At 51.0% G+C, this 18,141-nt stretch overlaps 1 protein-coding gene across 10 annotated transcripts in view; it reads right to left on the bottom strand.

Annotated features, from left to right (window-relative positions):
- NOS1AP (nitric oxide synthase 1 adaptor protein) overlaps positions 1-18,141 on the bottom strand; it is a 277,804-nt gene that overhangs the window by 186,508 nt on the left and 73,155 nt on the right. For 6 of the 10 annotated variants that reach the window (XM_072814410.1, XM_072814411.1, XM_072814422.1 and 3 more), the window contains exon 2: positions 15,315-15,386. In XM_072814410.1, the coding sequence (XP_072670511.1) occupies positions 15,315-15,386 (72 nt within the window). Of the gene's footprint in view, positions 1-15,314; positions 15,387-16,945; positions 17,056-18,141 lie in introns of those variants that run through there. The other 4 variants (XM_072814408.1, XM_072814409.1, XM_072814412.1 and 1 more) reach the window with 2 other exon arrangements.

Below are 18,141 nucleotides of genomic sequence, written 5' to 3'. Positions count from 1 at the left end.
GGTTCCGTTCTTGCACATAGTGAACGCAAGGCGCCTTTGGCACGTCCAGGTGGGGGGTGTCGCACAGGATATATGTGTGACATATATAGGTCATATAGGTCTCAAGCTCTAAAAGGAAGTTTATAAAAATCAAATGATGGCCTTATTTACATCTAGCACTGGCTGCGTCTGGCAGTGTTCCCAGACCGGAGCAAGGCACAATCAGGGACACAGATGACGCTGCCCGGCCTGACATTTGGTAACGCAGGGCCTGGCAGCAGGTCGTCGGAGGACGTCTGAGCCAGGGGTAGGCAGGCGGCAGGCCCGTCCTGGTTCTGGCAAGACAACTGTACCCGGGTCAAGCTCTGGAGGGAGCCCCAGATGTCCCCCTTATCAGCCCTGTGACTCAGGGCGAGTGGCTGAGCCTCTCCAGGCCTCGGCTTCCTCATCTGTACAACGGGCTCACGATCCTGCCCAAGCCACACAAGAGTCGTGGGGAGGACCGAGGACTCGTGAAGCCCTCTGCCGGAGCCGGTCGCCGCGACACAGCGCAGTCTGTGTTCAAATTTGGTTATTACTGATAAGGACAAGAGTAAGATCATTAGTGTGAGTGAGTCATTTCCCCTTTGAGGACCCTTATCTGCAAAGCGGGGATAATCTTGCCTTTTATGGGGTTCCCGGAAACTAACATTAGGGACAGCGGACACGAGTGTGGACTTAACCATGAAGTGCTCGTAAGAAATGGATCGGACCTTTCAGCGGGGGTCAGAGAGGCGCTGGCCCCTCGGCTGTGCATCCCTGTCCTGGAGTCCGCGGCTCGGGATTCAGAGGAAACGGCCACGCACTACAGCCTGCGGGACGTGCCGAGCGCAAGACACCACAGGACAGCGTGCTACACAATCAGAACGGATCTGATATACGTTACGGTACGGATGGTCCTTGAAAGCATCCGACTTAGCGAAATACATCAGGGAAGGGCAAACATTGTGGGAGATTCCAGGAAGAACCTGGAATAGGCGAAATCGAAGAGACAGGAGGCAGGACAGCGGTCACCAGGGGCGAGAAGAGGCGATTAACATTCAACGGGTACAGAGCTCGGGCTGGGGACAAGGAAGAGGTTTGGGACACAGACAGTGCTGATGGACGCGGAGCCTCGGGCACGTATCTAAGGCCACGGAGCTGTACACTTACAAAGGGTTAAACTGAGGAGTATTTATCACGAATATCTAAAAAATCCACAGAAGTCCTCAAAACAAGGAGCGGCTGCTCGGTTACCAACGGCAGGAACGTGAACAAATGGTGTAGCAGCAATGACGGGGTCCTTGCCATCCTCCTGGCACGACAGAGAAACCCTGCGGCCTCGGGCATTAAGTGGGTCGTGCACGAACCTGTGCGCTGGGCTGGGCAGTATTCAAATGCTCCCGCGGAAACAACCACATGATTTCTTTTTTTTTTTTTTTTTTTTTAACCACATGATTTCTTACTCCCGAGCAGAAACGGCTATAAAGACAGCTTCCTCACACCAGTGAGAATGGGGAAAATTAACAAGGCAGGAAACCACACATGTTGGAGAGGATGTGGAGCAAGGGGAACCCTCCTGCACTGTTGGTGGGAAGGTGAACTGGTGCAGCCACTCTGGAAAACTGTGGAGGTTCCTCAGAGTTAAAAATAGATCTGCCCTATGACCCAGCAATTGCCCTGCTGGGGATTTACCCCAAAGATACAGATGCAGTGAAACGCCAGGACACCTGCACCCCGATGTTTCTAGCAGCAATGTCCACAACAGCCAAACTGTGGAAGGAGCCTCGGTGTCCATCGAAAGATGAATGGATAAAGAAGCTGTGGTCTATGTACATAATGGAATATTCCTCAGCCATCAGAAACGACAAATACCCACCATTTGCTTCGATGTGGATGGAACTGGAGGGGATTATGCTGAGTGAATAAGTCAATCAGAGAAGGACAAACATTATATGGTCTCATTCATTTGGGGAATATAAAAAATAGTGAAAAAGGAATAAAGGGGAAAGGAGAAAAAAATGAGTGGGAAATATCAGAAAGGGAGACAGAACATGAGAGACTCCTAACTCTGGGAAACGAACTAGGGGTGCTGGAAGGGGAGGAGGGCGGGGGTGGGGGTGACTGGGTGACGGGCACTGAGGGGGGCACTTGACGGGATGAGCACTGGGTGTTATTCTTTATGTTGGTAAATTGAACACCAATAAAAAATTTATATTAAAAAAAAGACAGCTTCTTGAAAAGCAAAAGGGGGTACGCCTGGGGGGCTCAGTGGTTGAGCGTCTGCCTTCAGCTCAGGGTGCGATCCTGGAGTCCCAGGATCAAGTCCCAGGATCGAGTCCTACACCGGGCTCCCTGCATGGAGCCTGCTTCTCCCTCTGCGTCTCTCTCTCTCTCTCTCTCTCTGAATCGCTCATGAATAAATAAAATCTTTTAAAAATAAATAAATAAAAGCAAAAGGGGGTTTGGCTTTGGAAAGAACTGAATCTTCCCAAGTCCTCTGTGGATGGATTACGCATGTAGTAGTTCTGCCCCCGTGTTACACTCGTTCCCAGATGATTGCTCGCCTTAGGAACAGAACCAGAGCTTCTCGTGCAGAGTGACTTTTCAGCCCAGTACAGATGCAGGGGAAAGATAAATGCATTTTCTCATGTGTGGTCAGGCATTCAGTAGGTAGCTCATAAGCGAACCAGATTCTCTGAGGTGTGATCGACCATCCCCATGTGGGACTCTGGAGTCTCCAGACACCCTGACCTTCTTGCCCCAGGGCCTTTGCATGTGCTGTTCCCTCTGTCCGGATATCTTCCTCCAGAAAGTCCCACGGTCCTCCCTCCCCCTTCCATATTCACATCTCTAGAAATCCAAAGGTCACCATAACCCAGATGATTTTTCCAACAATCCATACAAAATAACACCCACCCCCGACCTCCCGACACTATCTATCCTGTTTCCTGCTTGTCTTCCTGCAGAGAATTCACACATGATACAGTAGAGTTAACGGTCTCCTCCTCTCTCTCCAATCCCAACCTCCAGAATATAAGCTCCAGGCAGACAAGGACTTTGTTTTGTAGTCTGCTGTATCCCCAGAGCCCAAGAGAACACCGGCTCATAAAAGGAGTCAGTACATTTTTTTCTTTTTTCCAAATGAGTACAGGAAAAAAAAAAAAAAATCAGGTTCTGCTCTCAGCACGCCATTCCTCATATTGATGAGAATGTCTTGCCCCAGTTCCTCTAAGAAAGCAATGATTTGTTTTTCCTTCAGCTGAGAAGACAGCTATAACCTCCCCATCACACGCCGCTCAAGCCACATCAAGTGTTTTTCTGAAGTTCAATAGTCTGGCCCCCCCTTTAAAGAAAAGAAAAAAAAACACATTTTTGCAAACACACAGTGTTTGAATGAATACGTGGTATGTGACGTATCCATACTATGGAATATTAATTGGTTATAAAAAGAAATGAAGAGCGGATACATGCCACAACATACACGAACCTTGCAAATAGGATGCTAAATGAAAGAAACCAGGCATAAAAAGGCCACGTATCGTATGAAGCCATTGGGATGAAACGTCCAGAAAAGACAAACCCATAAAGACAAAATAGAGTAAGTGGTTGCCTAGGGCTGGGGACCTCGGGGCAGAGACTGAGAAGTGCTGGCTGAGGGGCGTCATTTCCTTTTGGGGTGATGAAAATGCTCTAAAATCAACTGTGCTCACGGCTGCCCAGCACTAGGAATAGACTAAACACCGATGAATTCAATACCTGGAACAGGTGGACTGTAGGGTATGTGAACCACAGGCCGATAAAGCAGCGGCCAGAACGAGGACTGACAAACCAGGTCCGTCACAACCTCATTTCACAGGTATGGTGGGAACGAGATACAAAGTACTCGTGCATCCGGGTCTGATACGAATGTCTAAACTAGACACAAATTATGTGCCCAATAAATTCAGACTAAAGCCATTCATGATATGGTTTCACTCAGACGGGGAATAGAGGAAATAGCGGCAGGGATTATAAGATTATAAGAGAAAGCAGGGGAACCGAGTGGGGAAAACCAGAGAGGGAGACAAACCATGAGAGACTGGGAAACAAGGAAAGGTAGTGGAAGGGGAGGTGGGTGGGTGGGGGGACGGGTGACTGGGTGACGGGCACTGAGGGGGGCACACGATGGGATGAGCACTGGGTGTTATACTACATGTTGGCAAATTGAATTTAAATCTAAAAAAATTTTTTTTTAATTTTAAGAATAAAAATAAATAAAACTTCACAAAAGATTTTGTTATTTCACAGAGATCCTATCACCAGCCACGTCACCCAGGTTCTTTTGAGTCTGGCATAGGGCAGCTCAGGGGTGACGCTCAGCACGTCGACAACCGGGGTGGCACGGGTGCCAGCGGATGAGGTTAGGTGACAGGACCTAACCAGAACAAGCACCCGTCAGAAGCTCAGATGCGCCCCAGGGCGCACGTGTGCGCAGAGCCCTGCCGTGGTCCCACGCCCCACACGCCAAGCCCATTTTCTGCAACCCCCGTCTGTTCAAAGTGCCGCAAGGCCTCCGTCCCTAACCAGGCACAGCACGGTGGTGCGTCCCTCCGCTCCAGGGAGCCCATCGCAGACGCGTTCTGAACGTCTTCCTCGCTCTACGGCGCGGGGACGACCCGGTGCCAACAGCAGCAGACGACACACCCGCGACCATACATTAGTTCCCGGCACTGGGGCAGAGGGTGGCCCCCCACAGGCCGCGACAGGCTTATGGGACTTCACTAGGATCAAATGAAAACACCAAATTTTAAAATTCTTCCAGAGGACTCTCAGGCCCCGGAGGACACACCCACCGGTTCCAGGAGGGCCACGGAACCGCTTCTGAGAAGCCCTCGGCTACGGACGAAGGAAAAAAGTACCTGAGGATGAGGTTTTCCAAAGCGAGCCTTGACAGGGTGCCTATGTTTGCACGGTCTTCTGACCCCACTGTCCCCGCCTGATACTGGTTAGAAAGGAGGGGAAGGGGGCTCCTGGGTGGCACAGTCGGTTGAGGGCTTGACTCTTGATTTCAGCTCAAGCCGTGTTCTCAGGGTCGTGGGATCAAGCCCTGTGATGCCGGGCTCTGCACACTCGGGCAGGAGGCTGCTCGGGATTCTCGCTCTCGCTCTCTCCCTGCCCCTCCCTGACCTCTCTCAAATAAATTAATCTTTAAAAAAAAAAAAAAAAAAAAAAGGGAAGAAACTATTATTGACAGAGCACAATCCACATGCAAAGGGCTTCACTCAACGCTTTATATGCACATTTATAACTGTAAGACACATCTGCCAAGACGACATCCCAATTTTACTGATGATTTAACAAAGGCCGACGGGGTGAGAAACTTGTCCCGTCGTTCAGGCAGCAAACAGGACAGGATCTGAGCAGATGGTGTCTGGGCCCCGCACCAGAGCACCTCAGTAACAGGGTGGAACCTTTCCGAACCCGGCTCCAAGCCTAACACTCCGATCCCCCTTGTGGTCGGCGGAATGGGGACATCCCCACCCCAAATCCTGGGAATGTGTCACACGGCCAAAGGGGGCTACCCCGGATCGCCAGGGAAGGGCAGGAAGGAGAGGCCTGGGGAACGACAAGGGTCCTGATGCGGGGAAGGCAGGAAGGTCAGAGCAGAGGCCAGAGGGCCGGGACTGCTGGCTCCGGAGATGGAAGCGGGTCGCAGGCGCAGGCAGTCAGGCGGCCTCCAGAAGCTGGAAGAGCAAGGGCACGGATTCTCTCCTGGGACTGTAAGAGGGAAAGCAGGCCTGCCAACTCCTGGACTTAAGGCCCAGTTCAAATTTTTGACGTCTGGAACGGGAAGACAAGAAGCTCACGTTGCTTTAAGCCCTTAATCTGTAGTAATTGGTTACAGGGGCCACAGGGCGTTAAAGGGCCGAGCTAGAGTAGAGAGAGACAGAGAGAGAGAGAGAGAGAGAGAGAGAGAAATGGGGGTGGGCCTGTGTTACCACCAAAGCTGTTCTGAGGCCAACATGCCCACTGTGAACTTGAGAAGGAAAACAATGACCCCAAAAAAAAAAAAAAAACAGAAGATGCTGAGGGAACCACTCAGGAGAGGGGGACACACAGGGGGGCCACTGGGACTGCTGAGGCCGCCGGGCTCTGGGGAAGGAGACCCGGCAGGGACAGGAGGCCCTGGCCAGGGCTGACGCGGCCCCAGACCACCCACCAGCCCACCCAGCACCTGGGTGTCCTCCCAAGGCGGCATCTGGGCCATTTTATGTTGGGGGTTTTTCCCTCCCTTGGGAACAAGTTCTGGAAGAGTCATCACCACCACCAGGGAGCTGTGGGAGGGCGCAGGCCTTGGCCACTTCCTGGTCACCAGCCCCGTGTTCAAGGCCACGGGCCCACGCCACACCTGGGTGGCCACGTTGGGGAAATCAAGGCACCACTAGACAGGAAATTGTGAGCCTGTACCAGACCCCGCAAAAGCTATTTGCTGCGCAGCCAAAAGCCCATCCGGGCCACAGCCCGACGAGCCACCACAGGGGACCAGCCAGCTCGGAGCGCTTCAGGACGTAGGAGGCACACACGGCTTCAGGTCCAGGCTGCACCAGCAGCTGTGGGGCCGCATCGCATTTCTCCCGCAGGGATCTCTGGCCTGGTCTTCTCACACCCAGAAATGCGGTCTTCAGCTGCAAGGACAGCTGTCTGTCCCCTTTCCAGCACCAAAGGTGCAGCAAGATGCCTCTCCCGTCCATCAACGGAGGCTCCCCTTCTAGAAGCTACAACAGGTTCTAAAGGTGAGGGAGTAACAGGACAGCAGGTGCCACGCTCAAGCCCAGAGTCCAGAGCATTCCTCCCTCCCGGCTCCCCCGGCCCACACCTCCCGGGCCTTCACTGCTTTCTGCTCACACGGTTATCACCGAAGACTAATACTTTCAGTCACTCAATAAGTCTACCGAGCACAGGCTGTCACGCTGACAGTCTGCAAAGCCACTCAAGTGCTGCAAAGACAGGGGTGAGGTGCCCAGGAACGCGGGAAGGGACAAAATAACCGGGGGGGGGGGTGGGGGGGGGAGGTCCGGCCTCCCCAAGGAAGTGATGTTTGCGCTGAAAACTGCAAGAAGACACCGGCCCTTAAAAGGACTCACATGAAGCAGCGTAGGGTCTCTCGGGGCATTTATCTGCATTCGCAAAATGCTTTGAAACCCAAAAGGTGGTATAAAAGTGATACAGAGGAATATGAATAGCCCTTCGTGGCTTAGAGAGTCTCTTTCCACGCATTATCCCAGATTTGACAATAGCACCAGGGAGATGCAAGAAGTATCATCCTCTCCCTTTTATAAACGAGGAAGATTAACCATTACACCTTCCATCAAGGAGAAGATGCCAAGCCCGGCCCTCATCACTCCTCATCCTCATCGAGGGCTCTGACGGCGCAGCGCTGCTTTCCGAGGAGGCTAACAAGCGCAGGGGCAGGGACTGGCCATAATGTTGGGAGCACGAGGGATCCCTGGGTGGCGCAGCGGTTTAGCGCCTGCCTTTGGCCCAGGGCGCGATCCCGGAGACCCGGGATCGAGTCCCACGTCGGGCTCCCAGTGAATGGAGCCTGCTTCTCCCTCTGCCTGTGTCTCTGCCTCTCTCTCTCTCTGTGTGTGTGTGACTATCATAAATAAATAAATAATTTAAAAAAAAATGTTGGGAGCACGAGACGTGCAAATTACGGCAAATACCATCTGCATGCTCAATGCCCCTCCGCACACAGCAGGCTGGCGGAGCCAAGCCAGCGGGCTGGTTCCACCCTTCCCCTTCCGCCAGAAACCTTCAAGCCAGCAGCCCAGGTTCGAACCAGGCCAACCCCGGGCTCGCACAGAACTTCTCTAACCGCCCTGGATGGTTCCTTAGGCTGCACAGCTGGGGGCGGGTGGGCCACAGCCGCTCCTCTCTCCTCCCCTTCTTCTGGCTGGCACCCTCTCAGACACTGGGATCGTGAGCAGACGACAAGCAGGACAAACATCTGTTGCTTCTGGGGAGTAGAAACTTGCCTCTTGCCCGGGTTGTTACGGGGATCAGAGGAGAACACGCTAAGCCCAACGCGCAGCGGCTGTCAGACTGGGGAACGGATGCGCTCCCGGATCAGCAGGCCTGCTCGGTCGACCTGGGCTCTACCTGCTTCTCCTTTCTTGTAGGCAATAAACAAGGCAGGTGGGGTTGGGAGAACAGGCCTCTGAGATGTCCACGTCCTCATCCCTGGAACCTGTGACGTTACCTTATGTGGCAAAAAGGACTTTGCAGATGTGATTAAGAATCACGACATGGGGGCACCTGGGTGGCTCAGTGGTCGAGCATATGCCTTCGGCTCAGGGCATGATCCCAGGTCCCGGGATCAAGTCCCACGTCGGGCTCCCTGCATGGAGCTTGCTTCTCCCTCTGCCTGTGTCTCTGCCTCTCTCTGTCTCTCATGAATAAAAATATAAATAAAAATAAAATCTTTAAAAAAAAAAAAAAAAGGAATCACAACATGCGGGGCACCTGGGTGGCTCAGTCGGTGAAGCATCTGCCTTTGGCACAGATCGTGATCTCAGCTCCACATCGGGTGCCCTGCTCAGCGAGGGGCCTGACCCTCCCTCTCCTTCCCCGCCGCCCCCGTCCCACACACACACGCTAGCTCTAAAATAAATTTAAAAATTTTTTTTAAAAATCTCAAGATGGGAAGATTATCCTGGACAATGCAGGTGGGCCCAGTGTCAGCACAAGGGCCCCTTTAAGAGGGAGGCAGGAGGATCAGAGGCGGAGGAGGGGGTGTGGAAATGGAAGCAGAGCTCAGGGAGGAGGCCCCGGTGGCAGGAGCACCTCGGATGGACGTGGACGGCCTCTGCAAGCCGGAAAAGGCAACGAACAGATTCTCTCCTAGAGCCTCCAGGAGTAAGAGCCCCGTAAGATGCATCTCAAGGACCGTAAGCTAACAAACCTGTGTTGTTTTAAACCAGTAAGTTTACGGTGATTTTTTTCAGCAACAATAAAACAGAACAGGAGAGAGACTGAAGCTTCAGATGGACCAAGGAGGGAACCGACCCGGGTCAGTGTGTACACAAGGGGACCAGCCTCGGGGGGAAAGAGGCCCATCCTGAATGAGGAAACAACAGGCAGGGAGGTGAGAGACCCCAAAACCTCTGCTGCCCGTGACTCGGAAGGACTCCAGAGCTCCCCCAGAATTCATCCTAACTCCCCAACAACGGAAATTCCCAGAAGCTGTCTGAAGAAAACAAAAAAGCAAAAACTGGGCAGTGACTTTCCACGGGCCTCGCTCTGCAGCAGGGGAAGGTGCCGGGCACCCAAAGATCCGGGTCCCCCTCCTGTGTGACCTGGGCCTCGCTGCCCCCCTCTGAAAAATCCAACAAACTGACTGACGAACAGTAATCACAGTCCCCTTCAAACAACGGATGGCGTGCAAGGATTCCACGTGCTCACAGTACGGAACAGACTGGATTTAAACAACTCTACTCTACCAGAAAAACCATTAAAGCTGCAAAAAGTTACTCAGTAAAAACTCCTGGAGTACATAGCGATGGTCAGGCATGAAGTCAAGCACTTGGGGCCCGGAGGCAGCAGTGATGTGACCTGCTCCCTCGAGGCTGCAAGTCCTCCCTGAGCCACGACATCCTCATCTCGGGGGGGTCACCCGGCTGCAGCATCTACCAGCCACGGACTCCATCTCAGGAGCCCACAAGGCCTTCCTGTCGCCCCAAATTGGGCTAGATCTCCAGTTACACGCTTCCTAGCTTCTTGCTCCTCGCCTAACAACTCATACGATTACTCCTGGGCTGGTCTCGTCAGCACCCAACGGAATATTCAGGTAGTAACAAAGCATACGGTGCTCCAGGAATATCTGCAGCCTGGAGGAACGAACGGATGCACATACATGATGCTGGTGGACGTGAGCCCAGGGGTCCCGTCCTCCTCCAGTGCCCCACCTACCTACGTCTCAAACAGGAGAACCAGAACACACAGGGTGATCACATACACGTGAAAGCATTTTTACGTTGTAAATGGAGGAGTTAGAAGTTAACAGCAGTGACAGTCACAGAGCAAAAGGAAGCCCTGAACACCCTTCCCCAGCCAAGTAGGGCTGGCTCTCCCGCTCCTCACTTCTTCCTCCACCACCTGCCAGGTCTCAGGGGTTCATGTGCGTGGTCTGCACAGTCAACCCTAGCACCAGGAGCCTGACCTAGGGCTGTATGCCCAGGCAGAGGGACGCCAGGTGAGTGGCTCTCCTTGGGGAGCAGCAGAGAAGCAGAAGGTGAAAGGCCACTTTCAGGAGAGGTCTTCTAAGAAGTCCCGAGGAGTCATCCACTTGGGTGTCACCTCGCATCAAGGACACTGTAACACTGAAGTCACGACCATCCACAACCCCAAACCCAGTCCTCAGAAGTCCAGTAGAAGGAACCCCCACTGCCAGGCGTGGCGTTCAGTCAGGGAGCCCCTGTGACAGCACACGGCCTGGCAATCCACCGTGAATGCATGCTCTGCTTCCCGAGACCCACTCCCCCAGAGACCCCCCAGGGCTTTATGGTGCCCACTCTAACAGATCCTTTCCAGAAAAGGAAAGCCCATCTATTTAAAGGTTAAAGGTCCAGCACCAAGAAGGTACACGTTACTTTAAAAAAAAAAAAAAAAAAATCGTGAAACCCTTGTGTGTCATTGGTGAAGATTTGAAATGGTGCGACCATTATGGAAGACAATACAAAATACTAAAAATAGAATTGCCATATGATTCAGCAATCTGCCATCTGGGTATAGATCCCAAAGAATTCAAAGCAGGGATCTCAAAGAAATTTTGCACATCCACGTTCATTGCAGCACTACTCACAATAAGCGAAAAGGGAGAAGAAACCCAAGTGTCGTCCATCAACAGATGAATGGATAAAGAAAATGTGTTAATTCTCTATATTCAACTGAATACTACAGAGTCCTACAGAGGAAGGAAACCCTGTCTCATGCCGCAGCATAGACGACCCTCAAAGATATTATGCTAAATGAATTAAGCCAGTCACCAAATGACAAATACAGTAGGATTCCATTTGGAGGTATCTAAGCAGCCACCATCATAGAAACAGAGTATAAAGGTGGTTGCCAAGGGCGGAAAAAGGGAAGGAGAACTGGTGTTTTCATACGGAGTTCGTTTTGCAAGTTAAAGAAGTTTTAGAAAGACCCGCGGCACGATGTGATCTCTACTGAACCATACGTTTAAAAATGGTCACATTTGATGTTCTGTTTTTTAAACATTATTTAGAACATCTTGAGGGTGGCGCCTGGGCGGCTCTGTCAGTTAAGTGGCTCAGGTCCTGATCCCGGGGTCCTCGGATCGAGCCTCCCCATCAGGCTCCTTACTTAGCAGGGTGTCTGCCTCTCCCTCTCTCTCTGCAGCTCCCCCCCGACTGTGTGCTCGCTTTCTTCTGTCGGATAAATATTTTTTAAAAAATAAAAAATAAAACATCTTGAAAGCACGTTACAAAAGAAAAAAAAAAAGGTGCCCGAAACAGGTAACATGAAGCTTCAGAGAAAACCGATACGGCAAGAGAACAAATGAGAAATAGGGGAAAGAGGATGAATAAGGGTCAGATCAACAAAGTCCAGAAATACGGTGCAGAGTCGACCACACAGTTTGTGGAACTGAGCCAGGAAGAGGGGCCCGTACACCTGCTTCGGGCCCAGCCCTGAGGATGTCTGTCCCCCCTCCCCGGGCCCCCCCTTCCCCAGCCAGTCGCTTCTCTCAGAGGGCCTGCCTCTGTGGGACAGAGACGGTCTGCACTACTCCCTCCCCTGTCCCGAGCAGGGAGAGATGGGGAGACAGGCACGTAGAGGGCTTGGCAAGGCCCCCTGACGCAGGCCAACATGATCCTGATCACGACGGCTTCTCCGAGGGCTCATGCTCTGCACTGGCCAAGCCGGGAGGCCTGTGTCTTCAAACCTGCAAGAGCATCCGGCCCCCCCAACCCCAAAGGGTCCTGCCCAGCATTGGCCTGGCACCATTCTGCATCAAAAGAAAGTCAGGAACAGTCCTTTACACAGAAATCCCTCAGTTGCCTCAGTTCTTGACGGCTGTAATTACAGCCACAACAGCTTCTCAAAGGGAGGGAAGCAAAGAAAACACAGCCTGGACCGAGCAGCGAACTGGGGGCTCCGGGGTAAAACACCCCCTGCTCATGCTGTGCTTGTCGCACGGCGCCAGGCGAACCCAGTGGCCACCCGGCCAGGCCCAGCAGCTTGGTGGCCAATGTATTCCCCCCTCGGATTTAATGAGCTGCTTGCCCTTGAAGCGCTGGAAGCAGGTCGGGAGGGGAGCTCCTGGCACACGGCCGAACAGGGGACAGGGGAAGAGGAGACAGGGCCACTCCCGCTGTCGGCACATGGACAGTCCTACCAGACGCCCCGAACCTCCACAGCTCCGAGGTGATGTCTTCCCCACAGGGACCCTCTATTCCTTCTACACGGTGGTGTTTCTGCTGTGGACTGCCCCCCCCCCCGCCCCAGGAAGTTCCACGTCCCAACCCCTTGCTTCACCAAGTGGGCGCATCACCCAAATTAGCGTCCTAGAGTCGGGTCACGGAGGGGACAGCATCATCCTGGGCGCGAGTGCCAGCTCCACCTACCGACAGCAACTTGACCGAGAACCACTTATCGACCCAACCCCAAACTGTTTCCTCACCTACAAGATGTGATAATATCCTCGCCTCATCTAGAGTAGGTGCAAGTAACAGGTAATACGCTGTTTCTACACTAAAAGGCCAAATGAAGCACCTGACACACAGCAAGGGCTGAACAGTGACTATTACTACTGACAGCTAATTTTTTTTTTTTTTAAGATTTTATTTATTTATTCATGAAGACACACAGACACAGGCAGAGGGAGAAGCAGGCTCCCTGTGGGGACTTGTTTAGCCCAAGGAGGGACTCGATCCCAGGACCCCGGGGTCACGCCCTGGGCTGAAGGCAGATGTTCAACCGCTGAGCCACCCAGGTGCCCCCTCCTTTTCCCTTTTAAAGCTAAACCTGGGTTCTAGCAACAGCGGGACTCATTTGTTTTTCCCTTGAAATGATGGAAGTCTAAGGCCCCCTGAGAAATGCACAGTTTTCCAAGACAAATGGGAGAGAGCTGAACTCCATGATTTTTTTATTTTAATTCAAGTTGCCGACATATAGTATAGCACCCAGGGCTCATCGCATCATGTGCCCTCCTTAATGCCCATCACCCAGTTACTCCACCCCCTGCCTCCCCTTCTGCAACCCTTTGTTTCCTAGAGTTAAGAGTCTCTTCTGGTTTGTCTTCCTCTTTGATTTTTCCCCCCTCAACTTCCCCTCCTTCCCTTGTGATCCCTTGCACTGTATCTTATATTCCACATGAGTGAGACCACATGATAATTATCTTTCTTCAATTGTCTTATTTTACTCAGTATAATACCCTCCAGTTCTGTCCACGTCGATGTGAATGGTAGGTATTCATCCTTTCTGGTGTCTGAGTAATATGCCATCTGACAGCTAACATTGAGGTACAACTCTAATTATGATAAAGGTATTAATGACAACTTATTCCCTGTGTCTTAGTCAAATATGAAGAAAAGAGGGACATTTTTGGTGAAACCCCAAGACAGGCCAGCCCTGGATGCAGTCCTTACCGCCGCAATAGTGTCAACCGTAGGGAGAGCAGTAGGCCATCGCCGCACAGAGAAGCCCACCAACCTCCCCCCCCCCCCCAGCCAAGGCCACTGGGCTTTCTATCTGAGCAGGAAGGCAAAGGAAAAAAAATGGGGGGGGGGGGGGATCTGGGAATATGCTGCATGGCAAGCCTGAAGCCACAGGGGTGAAGAATCGCACATGGTCTCTCTAGATCAAGTGCAGAACTACACTCAGGCCACATGCCCACCACTTCTTAGACCCTGGGACTCCTGTTGACCCCTCTCTGAGCTTCAGTTTCATCTAAAAAAAAAAAAAATGAGGGTAACAGGACCCCCACTCCACAGCCTGCTGTGAACACTGAACGAACCCATATGAAAGTGCTTCGAAGCAACTCACTCCCATGTCCGTGAAAAACAGCATTGTTGTTTTTTAATAGCTTCAACAAATTCAACTTAATAAACGCTGAATGACTGGGAGGATCAAGGCAGTGAAAAAGTTACCTAAAAAAAAAAAAAAAAAAAAAAAAAAAAAAAAAAAAAAAAAATTTTTTTTTTTGTTTTTTTTTTTTTTTTTAAACAGGCTCCATACCCAGCATGGAGCCTAACTAACACAGGGCTTGAACTCATGGACCCGGAGATCAAGACCTGAGCTGAGATCAAGTGTCAAATGCCTGACAACTGAGTCACCCAGGTGCCCCAAAAGCTAGTGAACTGCTCAGAGAAACAGGAGCAAGCATACTAATTTTCTTCCCTAAACTACCATCACTGAACTGAGGTTTCTGTGGAAAGGGTGATTTGGCTAAAAGGAAAATGGGCAAAAAGCCAACTGAAGCTCCCAACATCTGCTATAGGTTTTCCATTTAGGTAGTAGATTCTTCTGGAGACAAAGAGCCCAGATTGGCCTGCATCAGGATGACCCATCCGGCCACCTCCAGCACTCATTCTCTCTAAAAAGTCCTACAATTCCATTCGACCAATCCCAAACCTACCTTTGAAATGTACCACTTTAAAGTAGCTTCTATTTCAGGGCAGAGCACGTGGACAAATTCCTTCACTGTGATCAGAAGACAACTTAATTCTTGTTCGGCCTCTGCTCTGCGTACCAGAGTCATAAAGCCACAGGCTGGAACGTTTAACCAGACTCTGCTAGAAGATCCCCAAAATGCCAGAAGAGAATGGACACACTTTCAGAGCCTAAAGCAACTGACCATGGAAATTTTGCTGAAACCCCACATTTGTTCTTGAAGATTCAAGTTAATCTTCTTGTAATACCACAATAAATTGCTTTACTTTTCAATGTTTTGAGCCAATTAATGTTATCAAACGTTTCCCCTAAAATCTGCATTAAAAAGATACTTCACCATTCTCGCTCACTCCCCAGCAGACCCTACACGTTCTCAAGGTCCGTGCATCTCAGTTTCAGAAGCCACGGGCCAGGAGAGGGGGCCAGAATGGTACCCCCTCCAGCCATCGCATCCATTCTCACCCTCACCTTTAATCAAGATCCACCACCCAACTCAGAACGGCTTCCCTGGAGAGTAGAGGGAGACAGGTCTGGGGTTCGCAAAGGGTGCAGCCCCCTTGGTACCCCCCAGGACTATCCTGGGGCTGACAGCTAAGATGCTGCAGTTCAGAGTCCACACAGCCCCATCCCCAGCCACTCACCCGGATCCGGCGCATGGCAGCCACGATCTCCACTCTGCTGTTGGGCCTCGGCACGTCCAGGCTTCCGACGTACTGCAGGGAAGAAGCAAAGCACTCGTTGAGAAGAGGGATGCCAAGGGCCCCGGGCCACAGAATGTTAGCAGAAGGACTTCCAGTTACGCTCCCTATTTAGCAGAAGAGGAAAGAGCCAAAGGAGTGCCTCGTTCGGGGAGGACTTCTACCCTTATAAAGAGCAGTTAATACAAGAAACCTATTCCATCCTGCTCTTGATCAGAAATGCAGCAGAGGATGCTGTTCAACCAGCCAGGCTCCTGAATCCGAAAGACCTGGGTGTGGCAATCTCCCAACACTGTCTTTGGGACGAGGTATTTTGCCTTCGTCTCCACTGTAAAATGGGATTTTGGTCAAGATAAAATGAGAAAAGGTATAAATCTCTTCCACAAATATGCTTGGTTTATATTAAAGCATTCCTCTCTCCCTCCTCCCCCAAAAAGGGAATATACGCCTTTTTTCTTTTTTCCAATTAATGGCATTTCAAGGAGTTAGCCCTGGATGTTATAGAGACTTCATACACTTGACTAAGTCCTAATTGGATGAAAGGAACATACTAATTATGTTTTATTTAAAAATTTAATCTTCTTGGGGCAGCCCGGGTGGCTCAGCAGTTTAGCACCGCCTTCAGCCCAGGGCGTGATCCTGGAGTCCTCGGATCGAGTCCCACGTCAGGTTCCCTGCATGGAGCCTGCTTCTCCCTCTGCCTGTGTCTCTGCCTCTCTCTCTCTGTGGGTCTCTCATGAATAAATAAAATCTTTAAAAAATTTAATCTTCTACAAAAAAAAAAAATGTTGAATGAGAGACTCCTAAGTCTAGGAAACGAACAAGGGATAGTGGAAGGGAAGGTAGGCAGGGGGATGGGTTGACTGGGTGACAGGCCCTGAGGGGGGCATTCACAGGATGAGCACTGGGTGTTATACTAGATGTTGGCAAATCGAACTCCAATAAAAAAATATACAAAAAATAAAATAAGATAAAATAAAATAAAAAATAAAATAAAATAATAAAATAAAATAATTTTAAAAATGTTGAATCTCCTAAAGCTTTTGAGTTGTTTTTAAAACCAATGACATTCAGGTTAATGTTTAATATACGGATACTTCCTCACAGAACACTATTCAAATAATGCAGAAACACACAGAGCCAAGAGAATAAAGTCCTCCCCCCAGAGCTTGACATAGGTCTTTTCGTGTGCTGATGGACACATATTTATAGACACAAGGAATTTATTTTACGTAAAAAAGGGTTCACTCTCTTCACATTGTCCTGCATGTTAGGGTTTTGTTTTCGTTTTGTTTTTTTGGGGTTTTTTTTTTTTTTTTTTTTTTTACTCTAAATACGACTTGGGCATCTTTCTCTGCCAATGCATACAAGCCTGCATGTCACCTGTGACAGCTCCCCTGCTGATGGACACCTACCTTATTGGCAGTGTTAACACTCCTGCTTCTACTACCCTCATCTACACACCTCTGAGCTCATCCAAGGAGCTCTGCAGGCTGGATTTCTACAAGCAGGATTGCTAGATCAAAAATACAGAAACAGGGGATCCCTGGGGGGCTCAGCGGGTTAGCACCTGCCTTTGGCCCAGGGCGTGATCCTGGAGTCCTCGGATCGAGTCCCACATCGGGCTCCTGGCATGGAGCCTGCTTCTCCCTCTGCCTATGTCTCTGCCTCTCTCTCTCTCTCTCTCTGTCATGAATAAATAAAATATTTTTTAAAAATACAGAAACATCTTGAGGTCATTCCTTTGTAGGATCAAACAAGAAAAGAGGGGGGACATGTTTTTAGGCATACATGGTGTAGCAGTTATTCATACACGCCATCCCATTCCACACTGACCTAACTGGGTCTACCTTTCCTTTTTATGTTCAAGTTATATAAAATAGTCTGGGGGATAGCCTCGAAATTAACAGCCCCCAAATAACTTAAAAGTCTACCTAAGCAAAGACTGCATTAATAGAAGATGGAGCATAGTCATCCCTTCAGGGATAGTCATCCCATATTTCCTGTGGTTACAGGAATAGAAGGTTGTTTCTGAAACAGAGCTAAGGCTAGCCCCAGTAAGGGGGATTCCAAAAGCTGAATGCTGCAAAAGAAATTCCCCTAGGTTGATCCAGTTTGTGCTAATGCCCCGAAGAGGACAATCCCAGCAGCCGGTGGTACGCATTGTGCGCCCTGCAGCCTGAGCCCAAGGCGACGGCCCCATCACGACGTGCAGAAGCAGTGGACCTGTGGACAGGGCACCTGGCAACTCACTCAGGTAAGTGAAACCCCCTAGATCTAGGAGTGGGGCCAGATTTAAGCAGGGTTGGTGTTTCTCCCTCTGATCCCTGCTGGGGCCCTTCAGCGTCACTCAATGTGCCTGTGACCTACACATTCCAGAACGACATGAGGCCCAAGTTTGGGATTGCCCAACTTCACAGGAGTTCCAGCAGTTTCCATGCTCCCGGTCCCCGGCCCTGCATGCCTGAGGGTTCCTGCCCTGAACTTGGAGCACGCAGACCTCCAGGGACTCACGTTCCCTCCCCACCATGTGAGAGCCAGGACCTCGAGACCTGGCACGGTCACTCATTACAGGTGAGCCTGGGGGCCCTGTACTGCCCTGCCACAGAGGACCGCTGCCACACCAGGAGGACCTGCTGCCCACTGAGATCCACACCTGAGCCTGAACACATGCCCAGATGGGACCCGTCCCCTCCCTGCCATCTCCACCTGGCCTTGCTCTCCCCTCCAGAAGGGAGGCTGCTGGGTGGAGAACCCCGAAGCAGTCAGG

Source organism: Canis lupus, chromosome 38, assembly GCF_048164855.1.
Source record: "Canis lupus baileyi chromosome 38, mCanLup2.hap1, whole genome shotgun sequence".
Classification (NCBI taxonomy): Eukaryota; Metazoa; Chordata; class Mammalia; order Carnivora; family Canidae; genus Canis; species Canis lupus.
Note: the sequence above shows the minus strand (reverse complement) of the source record. Positions and strands in the feature narration are given on the sequence as shown.